The sequence below is a fragment of the Oncorhynchus tshawytscha genome, linkage group LG31 (genome assembly GCF_018296145.1).
Source record: "Oncorhynchus tshawytscha isolate Ot180627B linkage group LG31, Otsh_v2.0, whole genome shotgun sequence".
Lineage (NCBI taxonomy): Eukaryota > Metazoa > Chordata > Actinopteri > Salmoniformes > Salmonidae > Oncorhynchus > Oncorhynchus tshawytscha.
Window position 1 is genome coordinate 1,122,380 of NC_056459.1, and position 18,213 is coordinate 1,140,592.

The 18,213-nt window shown below is 42.5% G+C and overlaps 1 protein-coding gene across 1 annotated transcript in view; it reads left to right on the forward strand.

Annotated features, from left to right (window-relative positions):
• Positions 1-18,213, forward strand: part of LOC112230014 (histone-lysine N-methyltransferase 2B) — an 85,965-nt gene that overhangs the window by 23,501 nt on the left and 44,251 nt on the right. Inside the window, exons 8-15 of the mRNA XM_024396231.2 lie at positions 170-231; positions 906-1,160; positions 1,532-1,623; positions 2,380-2,487; positions 2,673-2,786; positions 3,034-3,180; positions 3,262-3,354; positions 3,638-3,755. Of these exons, the coding sequence (XP_024251999.1) occupies positions 170-231; positions 906-1,160; positions 1,532-1,623; positions 2,380-2,487; positions 2,673-2,786; positions 3,034-3,180; positions 3,262-3,354; positions 3,638-3,755 (989 nt within the window). The remainder of the gene's footprint in view (positions 1-169; positions 232-905; positions 1,161-1,531; positions 1,624-2,379; positions 2,488-2,672; positions 2,787-3,033; positions 3,181-3,261; positions 3,355-3,637; positions 3,756-18,213) is intronic.

An 18,213-nucleotide genomic window follows, 5' to 3' on the forward strand; every position in this document is an offset into this window, starting at 1 on the left:
TGTGCCTAGAATTGTGGCCGTTGCTTTCACTTTTCATCCACTCATGAACACACACTCAGGCCCGCACACAGTTTTTAATTTCTATAATCGGCTCTAGTTGTCTTGTGTACAAATTGAACTTGGCACCTATTTTTAGATGGTGATGATAAATATGTCCCTGTGCCACCAGGTTAAAACGATGTGTTCGGATTGAGGCAAGGAAAGTAAAGCGCGGCATCAAGCCATTCACAGGTTTGTTGTGTTCTAATGTTTAATACGTCTATTTATAATATTTTGCATTTGTAATTTAGCAGACTCTCTTATGCAATTATTGCATTCTTCTTAAGATGGCTAGGTGAGACCACAACACAATCGTATCAAGTACGTTCCCCCTCAAAGTATTTATCAGCAATGTCAGTGCTGGTAGGAAAATACAAGTGCCTTTTTCTTGGGAGGGGGGCATGGGGGTGCAGTGAGTTATTTAAGATACTCTTCAAGAGGTAGGGTTTCAGATGTTTTCGGAAGATGGGCAGGGACTCCGCTGTCCTGACTTTAGGGGGAAGCTTGTTCCACCATTGGGGTGCCTGGACAGAGAAGAGCTTTGACTGGGCTGAGCGGGAGCTGCCTTCCCATAGGGGTGGGAGGGCCAAGAGACCAGAGATGGCGGAATGGAGTGCTCGGTTTGAGAGAGCCTAAAGTTGAGGGGCAGTTCCCCTTGCTGCTCTGTAGGCAAGCACCAAGGTCTTGAAGAGGGTGGAATAATTTACTAATGATTAACGCCACTTGTTTGTTTTTGCTGTTACTACCAAAAACATTGACACAGTTAAACGAAAGCCACACTAGACACTGGCCTGCCTCATGGCCCAAATATTCAGGCATTTTTATTTATTTTTAGCTTTACCGCTGTGCTTCTTTTTGTCGTGCAGTCCTCTCGAGGCGGCGGCGCCAGACGTCAGCTAATGGCCTTCAGTCCAACAATGATGAGGCGTTGGCGTCCTGGGGAGATGCAGAGGAGATTTCGGCCCCTGCAACCCTTGGAGACTGCCTGAGGCCTTCCACCAGGAAGCAGCCGAGGCGGAACGTGACGCCACGCTCCTACAGCAGCCTGTTGAAGTCTGACTCGGACGAGGACACAGGCGGAGAAGGCGTGGTAAAGAATCCTGATGCTCCCAGCAGCCAAGGTAACTCCGTACACCGGGATAGGAGCCATAGTGTATGGATGAAAGTATAGGTCGATGCACAATCGGGCTTCTCCTTTTGAGTTGGACCACAACAAGATCCATTGAACGCAATCCTTGAAATGTAGTTATCTGACAGGTAGAGTTGAAGGATGTAAAGCCATTAGCCAAGCAGATAAGAAGATTAGTGGTGGATGTTGAAGTCCATAGTTATTGAGATTAAGGATGACCGTGATTGACAATAGAAGTGCAGGTCAGAAATTCCAAAATACATTTTTTTTTAGTCGTTTCAGGATTTTGGTTTGAGTGGAGACTTTTTTATGCTTTAAAACCCCTTTGTTCTCTGACATATGCTGCACCCTCTGGCCTCCTAGCTCCTGAGGATGGCCCAGTGCCCAGTGAATTTGTAAGGCACCGCAGACCTGGGACACCCAAAGGACTGCTGGGCCGATGCAGAGCCGACAAGGTAATGACTCGTATAACTCTGTTCTTATGTTGGAAAAGCTTACCCCTTTCACATTCATCCCTGATGCATGCATTTGACCTTAAACTGCTCCTCTGGAATCTTCCTTCATGTTTTTCTGGAATTTATTCGAATATTTTATAGTCCATAGATGCCGTGACTCTTTCCATGTTTCTCTTGACTGGCATGACCTATGATTTCTTTCTCGCTCTCTCTAACAACGTTGACTACTGTTGATTGGACCTCCTTCTTTTCCTCTGAGACTTGGCATGCCTTAACTGATCAGGCTTTTCTAACCCTCTCTTAACTCTTCTCCTTCACTTCTCTTAACACTTTATTCTCAAAGCCAAAGGTGGTTTTGGTGGGTCTTCTTCTCCATCTTTCCTCTGCCTTGGCCCGCTGCTTAGCATGTGACCGTGGTCGTGCTGTAACGCTGGTCCCCCACTCAATGGCTTAAGCAGCCCCCCCCCCCTTCACATGCACAGGGGGACGACTCAGAGGAGCTCCGCCCAGGGCTGTTGGTTACAGAGGGCCACCTAACAAGGAGCCCCAGCCAGCCCTGCCCTCCCAGGATCCCACTGCTGCGGTTACGGCGGCGCCTGCAGGTGCAGTGACTGCCCCAGTGTGTGGTGCAGTCGGTCATGCAGAGGGACGATGAGTCGGATGACGAGTCTTCGCAGGAAGAGGAGATGACTGTTGTTAGAGGGAGAGCAACAATACAATCTCAGAATTGATCCCCACTATGTCCTTCATTCCCAGAATGCCGTGGAAAACACGTCAACAAACATCCTCACTGCGCTAACCAACAGACTCCCCCAAAAGGGCCACTTGAAGACCGGGACGCACAGGATCCGCGTGGACTTTAAGGTGTGTATCTCTCTTTCACTCCATCTCCCTCCCATATAAACTTTCTTAAAAATGTGAAATTGTTTATTTTCTTAACTCATTGCCAACTGTCTTTCTCCTTTTCTTAGTCTCTCATATACTCTTAATGAATGACTGCAAAATCAAAGTTTATTAACTCACACTAACTTGTTGTATTTCTCTCCCAGGAGGACTGTGCCATCCAGAACGTGTGGTTGATGGGCGGTCTGAGTATTCTCACCTCTGTCCCCGTCACCCCTCAGCCTGTCTGTCTGCTCTGTGCCAGCAAAGGACACCATGAGGTAATCATGGAAAGGCATCCACAGATTATTCAGTGCCTATGTTTGCAGTATTATTATTCAAATGATCACATTTCATTGTAGATAAGTATTAGTCTGACCGTTTTGAGGAAAACAAATGAACTAGGAAGCACACAGGAGACTTACTTAATAGCTACACTGGGTTGTATGTAAAACAGTAGGTTTAGTGCAATATGTGTTCCCCTGATTTTGAGAGTTGACTGCCTTCTGCTTTTCCACCTTACCTCAGATGATCTACTGCCAGGTGTGCTGCGAACCCTTCCACAGCTTCTGCCTCTGGCCCGAAGAGCGCCCCCAGGAGAAGAACAAGGAGAACTGGTGCTGCCGCCGCTGCAAGTTCTGCCACGTGTGTGGCCGTAAGAGCAAGAACAACAAGGTGTGTATGGTCAGCAGGATCTGAGGTGTGTTTTTTCCCACCCCCACTTTCACATTTTAAGCGTACTATTACTTTCTTTAGCCTGTGTTGCAGTGCAGGAGGTGTCAGAACTGCTACCACCCCTCCTGTCTGGGACCCACCTACCCAAAGCCCATCAACTGTAAGATGCCTTGGGTAAGTACCTGGAATTTAACATCTATTACTGTTTAGCTTCTCTTCTCCCCATTCTGATTTACGACAGTTTTTTACTGTACTGTGGGTCAATACCATACAATGCAAGTGTATTGCCTTGCTCAAGGGCACAACAATAGTGGATTCCAGTAATGATCTGAAACCAGCAACCCTCAGTTCTCAGCCAATTCATTTCCCACCTTTCTTCGCCTGGCCTGGGAGCAACCAGCGTCCTTAAAGTTCTGGTCCATCTCTCTAACTTCTGGGCTACCTGCCCCTGTCCCAGGTGTGTATGACGTGTATCCGGTGTAAGAGCTGTGGCGTGACCCCAGGGAAGACCTGGGACATGGCCTGGAACCACGAGCAGGACCTCTGTCCCGACTGCAGCACCCTCCACAGCAAAGGTAGGACCTCAGTGAGTCACACAGAGACACATCACAAGTCAACCAAGGCAAGGTATACACAAACTCCAGGAACAGGCCAAGAAGAGAGGGATGGGAGTAGTTGCTTAGATGGACTGATACTTTGTCAGGATCTTACCATCATTTAGGACTGACCCCAATCAGTCCACTTGTTGATTGTTAGGTCGATAGGCTGTTGGTTGACCAAGATTTCTTTTCTTTTTCGAGCAGCAGCAAATACATTTATTTTATTTCTATGGCACATCAGACACCAATCTGATTCGCGCCCATCTCAGTGAACTAATCCATTGTGGAGGCCGAGACTAATCCATTGCGGATTGCACAGACCAAGAAGGGGAGCGTGACTAAGATGCACAATCCACATCTCTCCTGAATGCGATCTTTCCCGACAATTTGTGCACATTCATTGTTTCATAACTTAATCGTTTGATTGTTAGTCTATCAATTCCCCATTACATATATCACCAGTAGTAGTACATTTACTGTTAATTCCTATAATTTCTAATCTACAATGTTTATGGTCGTTTCTGTTAATGCATTCAATATATTATTATTCTAGTCTTTTACCGTTCTGATTGTCGTGAACACATTGTTTGCTGACGCACAACCTATGCTTATGAGAAACACGTTTTGGTTTATTTCATACCATTTACGGGTTTTGGGAATTCATTCATCGTCTTTTGTTTGGAGAGCTCCTGTCAATTTTGAGTAAAAACTCAACGTACCAAGTTGCGAACCATTTTATTTCGGCCCTTCACTATATCGTCATCGAACACGTCTCCCTCCTGAGGAGAAAGGGGGTGACCTTGACAATTTTAAATCGAGAGGCTGCCTGGATCTTTAATTTAAAGACCCTTGTCCCCTTCAGTCTCAATGTTGACTTTGATCTGAAGCCATTCTTGTGACTATTGGGTTTTTGCTATCTATTGTAAATAACATTTGTAGGCCTATTTAGCCAAATTGTGTCTGATCATATCTTATCCATTTATACTTTTTATATGTTTTATTTAGATTTCATTAAATTAAGCCACTGCCGGTCATGATTACAGACACCTGTGTGTCCTTTCAACTAGTGACCCGCAGTGTTTGTCATTATACACTGATGAAGACAGTGTGGCTGTTGAAACATTGGTTAATAAATTATTGCATCGGAGCTCCTAGTGTGCGGCGCTCCTTTTCTTTTTAAGAGTAAGGACCCACAACTGATTACACACAGACCCACACACATACTATTCGTAATGTATTTACACACTGCCCTGTATGTGGATTCTTGTGTTCCCGTCAGTGTGTCACTGCCTGTTGAACGCGGAATGTGGGAGAGCATGGTTTGTTTTGAAAGTGTATTAGAACGTTTCTTAGTAGCTAGCTAACTTTTGAGTTTGGCTCACACGAAACAGGATCACTCTGTCTAGTGATCCTGCTGACCAAGGCCGGGTCTGAGGAACTATTTTACGTAGCAGCCAGCTAGCTGCCTATCAAGCGATCAAGGTTTTCTTGACGGCTTGAATGCAACCCGTGATGCCGTTACCCATTGTGCCTGGGACTGCGGATTGTCCCGGGTTTGTGGCTGTCAAGATCCCCGCAGTTTGAAAACAAAGCAATCTTCCCTGTGACCTCCCTTGTCGGGAGCTGCGAGGATAAACAGAGTAACCTAAGTGTTTTTAATACTGGTGGATTCAACTAATAAAATAATGGACGACTTGACCAGAGAGGTCCAGGACCAGAAAAACAGTTTGCAGTTCTCCCATCGTCAGCTCGATAGAAACAGGAGAATGGCAAGATGACAACAATCTAAGTCATTGAGAGAGGACATTAGTTCTGTGTGTGAATCCATAATTACGATGACAATCAAGGCTGAACAACATGGTTGAGGACGGAATAGCAGAATATCCACGAGACCTGGATGGAGTCTGAGAACAAAGTGAGTGAAATGATCTCTGAGAAATTAAAGTAGCAAATAAAATGGTATTTGTCACATACACGTGTTTAGCAGATGTTATTGCGGGTGTAGCGAAAAGCTTGTGTTTCTAGCGCCAACAGTGCAGAAATATCTAACAATTTCACAACAATAAACACAAATCTAAGGAAAGGAATGGAATGAAAAAAATATGGATGAGCAATGTCAGAGCGGCAAAGAACACAGTATATACATAAACTCAGCAAAAAAAGTAACGTCCCTTTTTCAGGACCCTATCTTTCAAGGATAATTTGTAAAAATCCAAATAACTTCACCGTTCTTCATTGCAAAGGGTTTAAACACTGTTTCCCATGCATAATTAATGAACATGCACTTGTGGAACGGGCGTTAAGACACTAACATGAGGCATGAGGACTGCAGATGTGGCCAGGGCAATAAATTGCAATGTCCGTACTGTGAGATGCCTAAGACTGCGCTACAGGGAAACAGGACAGGCAGCGGATCGTCCTCGCAGTGGCAGACCACGTGTAACAATACCTGCGGGACAGGTACAGGATGGCAACAACTGCCCGAGTTACACCAGGAACGCACAATCTTTCCATCAGTGTTCAGACTGTCTGCAATAGGCTGAGAGAGGCTGGACTGAGGGCTTGTAGGCATGTAGTAAAGGCAGGTCCTCACCAGACATGACGGGCAACCACGTCGCCTATGGGCACAAACCCACCGTAGTTAGACCAGACAGGACTGGCAAAAAGTGCTCTTCACTGACAAGTCGCGGTTTTGTCTCAACAGGGATGATGTTCAGATTCATGTTTATGGTCAAAGGAATGAGCGTTACACCGCCTGTACTCTGGAGCGGGATCGATTTGGAGGTGAAGGGTCCGTCATGGTCTGAAGCAGTGTCATCGGAGCATCATCGCACTGAGCTTGTTGTCATTGCAGGTAGTCAACACTGTGCGTTACAGGGAAGACATCCTCCTCCCTCATGTGGTAACCTTCCCTCAGGGCTCATCCTGACATGACCCTATACAATGCCACCAGTGCCATACAATGCCATACAATGCCACCAGCTCCTTCTGTGCGTGATTTCCTTCAAGACAGGAATGTCAGTATTCTGCCATGGCCAGCGAAGAGCCCGGATCTCAATGCCATTGAGCACGTCTGGAGCTGTTGGATTGGAGGGTGGGGGCTAGGGCCATTCCCCCCCAGAAATGTCCAGGAACTTGCAGGTGCCTTGGTGGAAGAGTGGGGTAACATCTCACAGCAAGAACTGGCAAATCTGGTGCAGTCCATGAGGAAGAGATGCACTGCCATACTTAATGCAGCTGGTGGCCACACCAGATACTGACTGTTACTTTTGATTTTGACCCCCCTTTGTTCAGGGACACATTATTCCATTTCTGTTAGTCCCATGTCTGTGGAACTTTTTCAGTTTGTCTCAGTTGTTATTTTCATAACTATTTACACATGTTAAGTTTGCTGAAAATAAACGCAGTTTATGCTGAGTTTATATTTACAATATTCAATTGTTATCATATAATAATAGCCTTAAGATATTTAATCTGCCTTAAAGTGTTTTTAAAAAAATAAAATAAGTTTCACTAATACATTTGAATTAACTTAATCATTGACACACCCCTCACTCTTGTCATTGGTTGAACTAATTGCACTGTTTGTCTATATAACCTGGTTCAAGTATTCATGACATTACCCCTAAGAAGGTACAGTGGTGCCAAAATGTTGTTAAATACCCAATAAATTACTAGGAGTTTATATATGGAGTGTGCGACTCTTTGTTTTTATAGTTTATTCGCTATTAGAAGCACCACCACACAAAATACTTTTTCTGGGAGTCCGCAAGTTTTTTTAAATTCTCCAATCATGGAAGCTCCCGAAGCGCGTGGGAACAGTGCTTACATCCGCTGTGACAGTGTCAATGTCCACCCTCACTCCCAGAAGCCTGGAAGGGATGAGAGAGCCAAGCCTATGGGTTTGTAGCATCAACCTCGAAGCCCGCACACCAATTGATTAAAACCTCTTAAGGATCCACCCCCTTTTTTTCTATTTTCACCTAAAATGACATACCCAAATCTAAATGCCTGTAGCTCAAGGCCTGAAGCAAGGATGTGCATATTCTTGATACCATTTGAAAGGAAACATTTTTAAGTGTTTGGAAATGTTAAATGAATGTAGGAGAATATATATAACACATTTGATCTGGAGAAAGATAATAAACAAACATGTTTTTCTTTGTACAAATCTTTGAAATGCAAGAGAAAGACAATGTATTATTCCTGCCCAGGCGCAATTTGGATTTTGGCCGCTAGATGGCTGCAATGTTTTAGACTGATCCAATGAACCATTGTATTTCTGTTCAAAATATTGAATCAAGACTGTCCAAATGTCCCTAATTTGGTTTATTAATACATGTTCAGGTACACAACTGTGCACTCTCCTCAAACAATAGCATGGTATTTTCACTGTAATAGCTACTGTAAATTGGACAGTGCAGTTAGCTTAAATTCTTATTAATCTTTCAGCCAATATCGGATATGTCTGTCCTTGGACATTTTCTTGTTACTTACAACTTCATGCTAATCACATTAGCCTACGTTAGCTCAACCGTCCCGCGGGGGACCCACCAATCCCTTAGAGGTTTTAATGGACTGCTGAATTTATTAATTTTATGAATTTTTTTCCTCTTGCTTGTTTGCTCTTTTCCATACTAAGTCTATCTCTGATAAGCTACCCAGGAAAGGGCTGAAAATAGCCCATATTAATATATGAAGCCTTGGAAATAAGATTCATATAATCAATAACTTGCTAACATCATAACGTTCATAAATTAGCCATTTCTGAGACGCACTTAGATAATTCATTTGATGATACAGCAGTAGCAATACAAGGATATAACATCTATAGAAGAGACAGAAATGCTTATGGGGCAGGTGCTTAAAACCTCTTGCGTCGACCTGAGACGCAGACGTCCCATCTAGGCATCTGGAAATGCAAATGCGCTACGCCAAATGCTAATAGCACTCGTTAAAACTCAAACGTTCATCAAAACACACATGTAGGGCACTGAATTAAAGCTACACTCGTTGTGAATCTAGCCAACAAGTCAGATTATTAAAATGCTTTTCGGCGAAAGCATGAGAAGCTATTATCTGATAGCATGCAACACCCCGAAATACCTGAAGGCGACGTAAACAAAAGAATTAGCGTAGCCGGCGCTACACAAATAGCAGAAATAAAATAAAAAACTTTCATTACCTTGGATGAGCTTCTTTGTTGGCACTCCGATGTCCCATAAACATCACTATTGGGTCTTTTTTTCGATTAAATCGGTCCATATATACCCAAAATATCCATCTATGGAAACTGTGTGATTCAGAAAAAAACACCATTTCAAAACGCTACGTCATTTTTTAAAATTAAAAAAGTCGACGATAAACTTTCACAAAACATTTCGAAATACTTTTGTAATCCAACTTTAGGTATTAGTAAACGTTAATAATCTATCAAATTGATCACGAGGCGATGTGTATTCAATAGCTCTACGCTTTCAAATCATCTTCCAAAATCTCTCTTCCAAAACTTCCTGTCGGAGACCGGATGGAAAGTGGTCTCTCTTCCTCGTTTGACCAAGAAACACCGAGAAGGCAATTGACAAGAGTGGTGACATCGTGTGGAAGCTGTAGGACTTGCAATCTCGGCCCCATTTAATTTCGTGCCCCTTGAACAATACATGCAAGTGGCGCATGGATATTTTTTTCAGTTTTCAGTGATCAGTTTTTCTTGCGCTTTTCGATGAAACAGACGCTCTGTTATAGTCACAGCGGTGATTTAACCAGTTTTAGAAACGTGAGGTTTTTTTTATCCACACATACTAATCATATGCATATACTATATTCCTGGCATGAGTAGCAGGACGCCGAAATGTTGCACGATTTTTAACAGAATGTTCGAAAAAGTAGAGGGTCGACTCTTGTGTTATTGAGGTGTTGTGGTTGCAGGTTCACTTTTAGCACTTGGTGGCCTATAGCAACACTCTAACAGTATCTAAATAATATGTGGGAAATGCTTGATAGTGTATGTGATGTAAACAGAGGTCTACTTTCTTGGGGACCTGCATATTGACTGGTTTTCTTCAAGGTGTCCGCTCAAGAGGAAGCTTTTGTATTATGTCATGTTTTGTTTGGACCCCAGGAAGAGTAGCTGCTACTTTTGCAACAGCTAATAGGGATCCTAATAAAATACCAATACTGAAGTAGGCCTATGGCTACATGACTTGCCTGCAAATGTAGGCATATAAATGTGCCCATTTGTGGATCTGATAGTATTTCTGATTGGCTTGACAGACCACCACTAATGAGCTGTGGTGCTTCTCAAAGTAATGTTTTCTTCACCTCAAACAGTAAAGCAAGCCGTCTGTTTTTACATCCATTGATTGACAATAGTTTCTCAATGTATTGAAAAAAATCTTTCCTATCTGATGACCTCGTTGATGACCTTGTGTAAATAGCCTACATCTGTGTCTGTCCCAAGAAACTGAAGGCCCAGAATCTTTTTTACAATGTTGCAAGTTTGCGTGGACCCAAGTTGTTAGTTGATACAATGTTTTAAGTTCGTTGCGGACATGTGATTTATAGGATATTCATTTTTAGCAGGATATTTCTACCTGCAGGCTGCAATGTTTTGATTTGTTGGCTTTATGAAGACTATTTTTACATACTGTAATTGGCAATGGTAATAAGTTCGTTTTTAGGTTTATCATTTAGATTTGGATATCATTTTTATTAACTACATGACAATGATTTTGAGATGGGTTAATGTTATAAATTAAATGAAACAGTTCCATGAAAATGTGTTAATGAAAACCATAATTGGGGCCTGCCAAGTGGCACAGCAGTCTAAGGCACTGCAACAGACCCAGGTTCGATCCCAGGCTGTGTCACAACTGGCAGTGACCGGGAGTACCATAGGGCGGCTCACAATTGGCCCAGCGTTCTCTGGTTTAGGGGGCTCATATTTGCAACAATGAGACTAGATCTCAATTGGATTCCATGAAATTGGGGGAAGTAAAAAAAACTTCAGGAGAGTAATTGCAGAATCTGCAAAAGCCAGCAGGAGCGGAAGGAGGATGGTCAGGTTAAGGTTTCTTTCTTCTTATTATTTTGATCTCTGGCTCCCTCGAGTCATTTGTCTTACTTAGAGTGCTTAAAGCATCAGACAAGCGTAATACATACAGTGCATTCAAAGTTTTCAGACCCCTTCCACATTTTGTTACGTTACAACCTTATACGAAAATGTATTTAAATACATGATTTACTCAATCTACACACTACCCCATAATGACAAAGCAAAAACAGTGAAGAGTCAAGAGTTTTTCTTTAATTTGACTATTTTCTAGATTGTAGAGGTATAGTAAAGACTTCATAACAATAACATGACACAAATGGAATCGTGTAGTAACCAAAAAGTTTTTTACATTTTAGATTCTTCAAAGTAGCCACCCTTGATGACATCATTGCACACTCTTGGCATTCTCTCAACCAGCTTCACCTGGAATGCTTTTCCTTCACTCTGCGGTCTAACTCATCCCAAACCATCTCAATTGGGTTGAGGTTAGGTGATTGTGGAGGCCAGGTCATCTGATGCAGCACTCCATCACTCTCCTTGGTAAAATAGCCCTTACACAGTCTGGAGATGTGTTGGTTCATTGACCTTTTGAAAAACAAATGATAGTCCCACTAAGCGCAAATCAGATGGGATGGCGTAATGCTGCAGAATGCTGTGGTAGCCATGCTGGTTAAGTGTGCCTTGAATTCTAAATAAATCACTGACACTGTTGCCAGCAAAGCACCGTCACACTTCCATGCTTCACGGTCGGAACCACACATGCGAAGATCATCCGTTCACATACTCTGCGTCTCACAAAGACATGTCAGTTGGAAGCAAAAATCTCAAATTTGGACTCAGCAGAACAAAGGACAGATTTCCACCGATCTAATGTCCATTGCTCATGTTTCTAGGCCCAAGAAAGTCTCTTCTTATTGGTGTCCTTTAGTGGTTTCTTTGCAGAAATTTGACCATGAAGCCCTGATTTCAGTCTCCTCTGAACAGTTAATATTGAGCTGTGTCTGTTACTTGAACTTTACGAAGCGTTTATTTTGGCTGCAATGTCTGAGGCTGTTAACTCTAATGAACTTATCCTCTGCAGCAGAGAACTCTGGGTCTTCATTTCCTGTGGCGGTCCACATGAGAGCCATAGCACTTGGTTTTTGTTACTGCACTTGAAGGAACCTTAACTTGATGCACCCATCCCGTTAGCGGGATCATTTTCGTCAACCACCGCTGAATTGCAGAGTGCCAAATTCAAATCATGAAATCACAAGTGCAAATATAGCAAAACACAGCTTAGCTTGTTGCTAATCCACCTGGCGTGTCAGATTTCAATAAAGCTTTTCGCCGAAAGCATACCAAGCGCTTATGTAAGGACATCTCAGTAGGAAAAATATTACAAACAGCTAGCATCCAAGTAGATTGGTCAGAAAAGCAATATATTAAATTGCTTACCTTTGATCTTTGGATGTTTGCACGCACGAGACTCCCAGTTACACAAATGTTCCTTTTGTTCCATAAAGATTACGTTTATATTCAAAATACCTCCATTTGTTGGTGCGTTGTGTAGAGTAATCCACAGGCTCGAGCGGTCACGACATCGCAGACAAATTCCAAATAGTATCCATAATGTTCGTAGAAACATTTCAAATGTTTTTTTTATAATCAATCCTCAGGTTGTTTTTACAATATTTAATTGATAATATATCAACTGGGAATGTAGCCTCTTCAATAGGAGAGAGAGAGAAAATGGCTGCTCCAAGCTGTTGAGCCATCCACTGACGTGATGTGACCATTCACGCTCATTTTTTCAGAATAAAAGCCTGAAACTATGTCTAAAGACTGTTCACACCATGTGGAAGCCATAGGAAAAGGAATCTGGTTGATATCCCTTAAAATGGAGAGAAGGCAGGCTATGGAACATGGAGCTTTCAAAATAGAGGCCACTTCCTGGTTGGATTTTCCTCAGGTTTTCGCCTGCAATATCAGTTCTGTTCCACTCACAGACAATATTTTGGAAACTTTAATGTTTTCTATCCTAATCTGACAATTTATATGCATATTCTAGATTCTGAGCCCGAGAAATAGGCAGTTTAATTTGGGTATGTTTTTCATCAAAATACTGGCCCCTACACTCAAGAGGTTAAAGTTCTTGGAATTTTCCGGATTGATTGACCATGTCTTGAAGTAAGGATGCACTGTTTCTCTTTGCTTATTTGAGTGGTTCTTGCCATAAAATGTACTTGGTCTTTTTCCAAATAGGGTTATCTTCTGTATACCACCCCTACCTTGTCCCAACACAACTGATTGGCTAACAAGGCACACCTGTTAATTGAAATGCATTCCAGTTGACTACTTCATGATGCTGGCTGAGAGAATGCCAAGAGTGCAAAGCTGTCATCAAGGCAAAGGGTGGCTACTATGAAGAATCTCATATAAAATATATATTGATTTAACACTTTTTTGGGGTACTACATGATTCAATGTGTTATTTCATAGTTTGATGTCTTCACTATTATTCTTGAGTGCATCCTGTTTCCATTGATCATCCTTGATGTTTCTACAACTTGATTGGAGTCCACCTGTGGTAAATTCAATAGATTTGACATGATTTGGAAAGCAGATGGTATTGAGGGAAAAACCAGATGACAGATAATTCCACAGCATTCAGTAAATCAAAAGCAGATGCAATATCAGAAAACAAATGTTTAATAAAAAATAAAAAAATGTTTTAAAGTAGGTGGAACTTAAGGTCCCATAGTTGACAGTGCATGTCAGAGCAAAAACCAAGCCATGAGGTCGAAATAATTGTCCGTAGAACTCAGAGACTGAAGCCACTCCCCAGTAAAAGGCATATGACAGCCATCTAGGGGCCTTTTTCGCAAACTCCAAAAGGACTCTGACCATGAGAAACCAGATTCTCTGGTCTGATGAAACCCAGATTGAACTCGGTGTGAATTCCAAGCGTCACTTCTGGAGGAAACCTGGCACCACCCCTACGTTAAAGCATGCAGGTGGCAGCATCATGCTGTGGGGATGTTTTTCAGCGGCAGGGACTGGGAGACTAGTCAGGATCGAGGGTAAGATGAGCGGAGCAATGTACAGAGATCCTTGATGAAAATCTGCTCCAGAGCACTTGGGACCTCAGACTGGGGTGAACCTTGTTCCAACAGGACAACGACCCTAAGCACACAGCCAACAACAACGCAGGATTGACTTCGGGACAAGTTTCAATGTCCTTGAGTGGCCCGGCCAGAGCCCGGACTTGAACCCGATCTAACATCCCTGGAGAGACCTGAAAATAGCTGTGCAGAGACGCTCTCCATCGAACTTGAGAGGATCTGAAGAGAAGAATGGGGAAAAACTCTCCAAATACAGTTGTGCCAAGCTTGGAGCGTCATACCCAAGAAGACTTGCAGCTGTAATCGCTGCCAAATGTTCTTAAACAAAGTACAGAGTGAAGGGTCTGAATATGGTTAGGTTCCAAATTAAGAGTAATAAACTCACGGACGCTTAGTAAAGCTTAAACCAAGTTGATTCACCCATTTGTGTCCTACAGTTGCATAAGACAGACATGTTTCCACCAGTGGTAGTATACAGTGGGGCGAAAAATGATTTAGTCAGCCACCAATTGTGCAAGTTCTCCCAATTAAAAAGATGAGAGGTCTGTAATTTTCATCATAGGTACACTTCAACTATGACAGACAAGATGAGAAAAAAAATCCAGAAAATCAAATTGTAGGATTTTTAATGAATTTATTTGCAAATTATGGCGGAAAATAAGTATTTGGTCACCTACAAACAAGCAAGATTTCTGGCTCTCACAGACCTGTAACTTCTTCTTTAAGAGGCTCCTCTGTCCTCCACTCGTTACCTGTATTAATGGCACCTGTGTGAACTTGTTATCAGTATAAAAGACACCTGTCCACAACCTCAAACAGTTACACTCCAAACTCCTAGCTAATACCTACTCACATGGATTCCTAAATCATTGCTAAGAATAATGACAATGACTGCAGGTTCTACTGGTCATTGTTTTCAGGCTGGTTGTATTGGTGCTAGCTAGGTACCAAGCTAAAGCTAGCTACCCCAGAAGTTGTGGTCTAACAAATTATGCTTTATTACCAACACGGTATTGTAAACACATCGTTAGTGGCCGGTGTTTGCTTGTTTGCAGAATTTTTTGTACAGCTTTGACAGTGCTACTGTATCTTTTTTGACACGCAAAGACCCAAACGGCGTTCCATAGTATGTACAGTGGGGCAAAAAAGTATTTAGTCAGCCACCAATTGTGCAAGTTCTCCGACTTAAAAAGATGAGAGAGGCCTGTAATTTTCATCATAGGTACACTTCAACTATGACAGACAAAATGAGAAAGAAAATCACATTGTAGGAATTTTAATGAATTTATTTGCAAATGATGGTGGAAAATAAGTATTTGGTCACCTACAAACAAGCAAGATATCTGGCTCTCACAGACCTGTAACTTCTTCTTTAAGAGGCTCCTCTGTCCTCCACTCGTTACCTGTATTAATGGCACCTGTTTGAACTTGTTATCAGTATAAAAGACACCTGTCCACAACCTCAAACAGTCACACTCCAAACTCCACTATGGCCAAGACCAAAGAGCTGTCAAAGGACACCAGAAACAAAATTGTAGACCTGCACCAGGCTGGGAAGACAAAATCTGCAATAGGTAAGCAGCTTGGTTTGAAGAAATCAACTGTGGGAGCAATTATTAGGAAATGGAAGACATACAAGACCACTGATAATCTCCCTCTCTGGGGCTCCACGCAAGATCTCACCCCACGGTGAGCAAAAATCCCAGAACCACACGGGGGGACCTAGTGAATGACCTGCAGAGAGCTGGGACCAAAGTAACAAAGCCTACCATCAGTAACACACTACGCCGCCAGGGACTCAAATCCTGCAGTGCCAGACGTGTCCTCCTGCTTAAGCCAGTACATGTGCAGGCCCGTCTGAAGTTTGCTAGAGAGCATTTGGGTGATCCAGAAGAAGATTGGGAGAATGTCATATGGTCAGATGAAACCAAAATATAACTTTTTGGTAAAAACTCAGCTCGTCGTGTTTGGAGGACAAAGAATGCTGAGTTGCATCCAAAGAACACCATACCTACTGTGAAGCATGGGGGTGGAAACATCATGCTTTGGGGCTGTTTTTCTGCAAAGGGACCAGGACGACTTATCCGTGTAAAGGAAAGAATGAATGGGGCCATGTATCGTGAGATTTTGAGTGAAAACCTCCTTCCATCAGCAAGTGCATTGAAGATGAAACGTGGCTGGGTCTTTCAGCATGACAATGATCCCAAACACACCGCCATGGCAACGAAGGAGTGGCTTCGTAAGAAGCATTTCAAGGTCCTGGAGTGGCCTAGCCAGTCTCCAGATCTCAACCCCATAGAAAATCTTTGGAGGGAGTTGAAAGTATGTGTTGCCTAGCAACAGCCCCAAAACATCACTGCTCTAGAGGAGATCTGCATGGAGGAATTGGCCAAAATACCAGCAACAGTGTGTGAAAACCTTGTGAAGACTTACAGAAAACGTTTGACCTCTGTCATTGCCAACAAAGGGTATATAACAAAGTATTGAGAAACTTTTGTTATTGACCAAATACTTATTTTCCACCATAATTTGCAAATAAATTCATTAAAAATCTTACAATGTGATTTTCTGGATTTTTTTTCTCATTTTGTCTGTCATAGTTGAAGTGTACATATGATGAAAATTACAGGCCTCTCATCTTTTTAAGTGGGAGAACTTGCACAATTTGGTGGCTGACTAAATACTTTTTTGCCCCACTGTATATACCTGAATTTGGGTGGGGCATCATCCTTCCCTCTGAACATGACATGTTTATTGCTAGGCAGGAAGTTAAGTGATGCGGGCAATAAACTCTACCTTCTCCCTTAATGTGACCTGATCTCCATTCCTCACTAACCCACATCTCTCCACCCTTATCAGTGCCTGCAACCATGTGATTGCCTACCATTTACTCAATACATTCCAAGCTTAATTGCCTCCACCATATACAAATAAATTTAAACTCTGTTTTTCACAATTCCTGACATTTAATCCTAGTAAAAATTCCTTGTCTTAGGTCAGTTAGGATCACCACTTTTTTTTTTAAAGAATGTTAAATGTCAGAATAATAGTAGAGGGATTTATTTCAGCTTTTATTTCTTTCATCACATTCCCAGTTGGTCAGAAGTTTCCATACACTCCATTAGTATTTGGTAGCATTGCCTTTAAATTGTTTAACTTGTTTCGGGTAGTCTTCCACAAGCTTCCCACAATAAGTTGGGTGAAATTTGGCCTATTCCTCCTGACAGAGCTGGTGTAACTGAGTCTGGCTTGTAGATCTCCTTGCTCTCACACACTTTCAGTTCTGCCCACACATTTTCTATAGGATTGAGGTCAGGGCTTTGTGATGGCCACTCCAATACCTTGACTTTGTTGTCCTTAAGCCATTTTGCCACAACTTTGGATGTATTCTTGAGGTCATTGTCCATTTGGAAGACCCATTTGCGACCATGCTTTAAATTCCTGACTGATGTTGCCTCAATATATCCGCATAATGTTCCTTCCTTATGATGCCGTCTATTTTGTGAAGTGCACCAGTCCCTCCTGCAGCAAAGCATCCCCACAACATGTTGCCACACCCATGCTTCACGATTGGGATGGTGTTCTTCGGCTTGCTGGCCTCTCCCTTTTTCCTCAACACAACAATGGTCATTATGGTCAAACAGTTCTATTCTTGTTTCATCAGACCAGAGGACTCCAAAAATTACAATCTTTGTCCCCATGTGCAGTTGCAAACTGTAGTCTGTTTTTTTTATGGCGGTTTTGGAGCAGTGGCTTCTTCCTTGCTTCCATCTCTTGGAGACAGAACGTGTCTCCATCCTGAGCGGTATGACGGCTGCGTGGTCCCATGGTGTTTACCCTTGCGTACTATTGTTTGTACAGATGAATGTGCTACCTTCAAGCGTTGGGAAATTGCTCCCAAGGATGAACCAGACTTGTGGAGGTCTACATATTTTTTTATGAGTTCTTGGCTGACTTTTGATTTTCCCATGATGTCAAGCAAGGAGGCAATGAGTTTGAAGGTAGGCCTTGAAATACATCCACAGGTACACCTACAATTGACTCAAATGATGTCAATTAGCCAATCAGAAGCTTCTAAAGCCATGACATGTTCTGGAATTTTCCAAGCTGTTAAATGGCACTGTCAACTAAGTGTATGTAAACTTCTGATCCACTAGAATTGTGATAAAGTGAATTAGAAGTGAAATCTGCCTGTAAACAATTGTTGGAAAGATCACTTGTGTCATGCACAAAGTAGACGTCCTATCCGACTTGCCAAAACTATAGTTTCTTAACA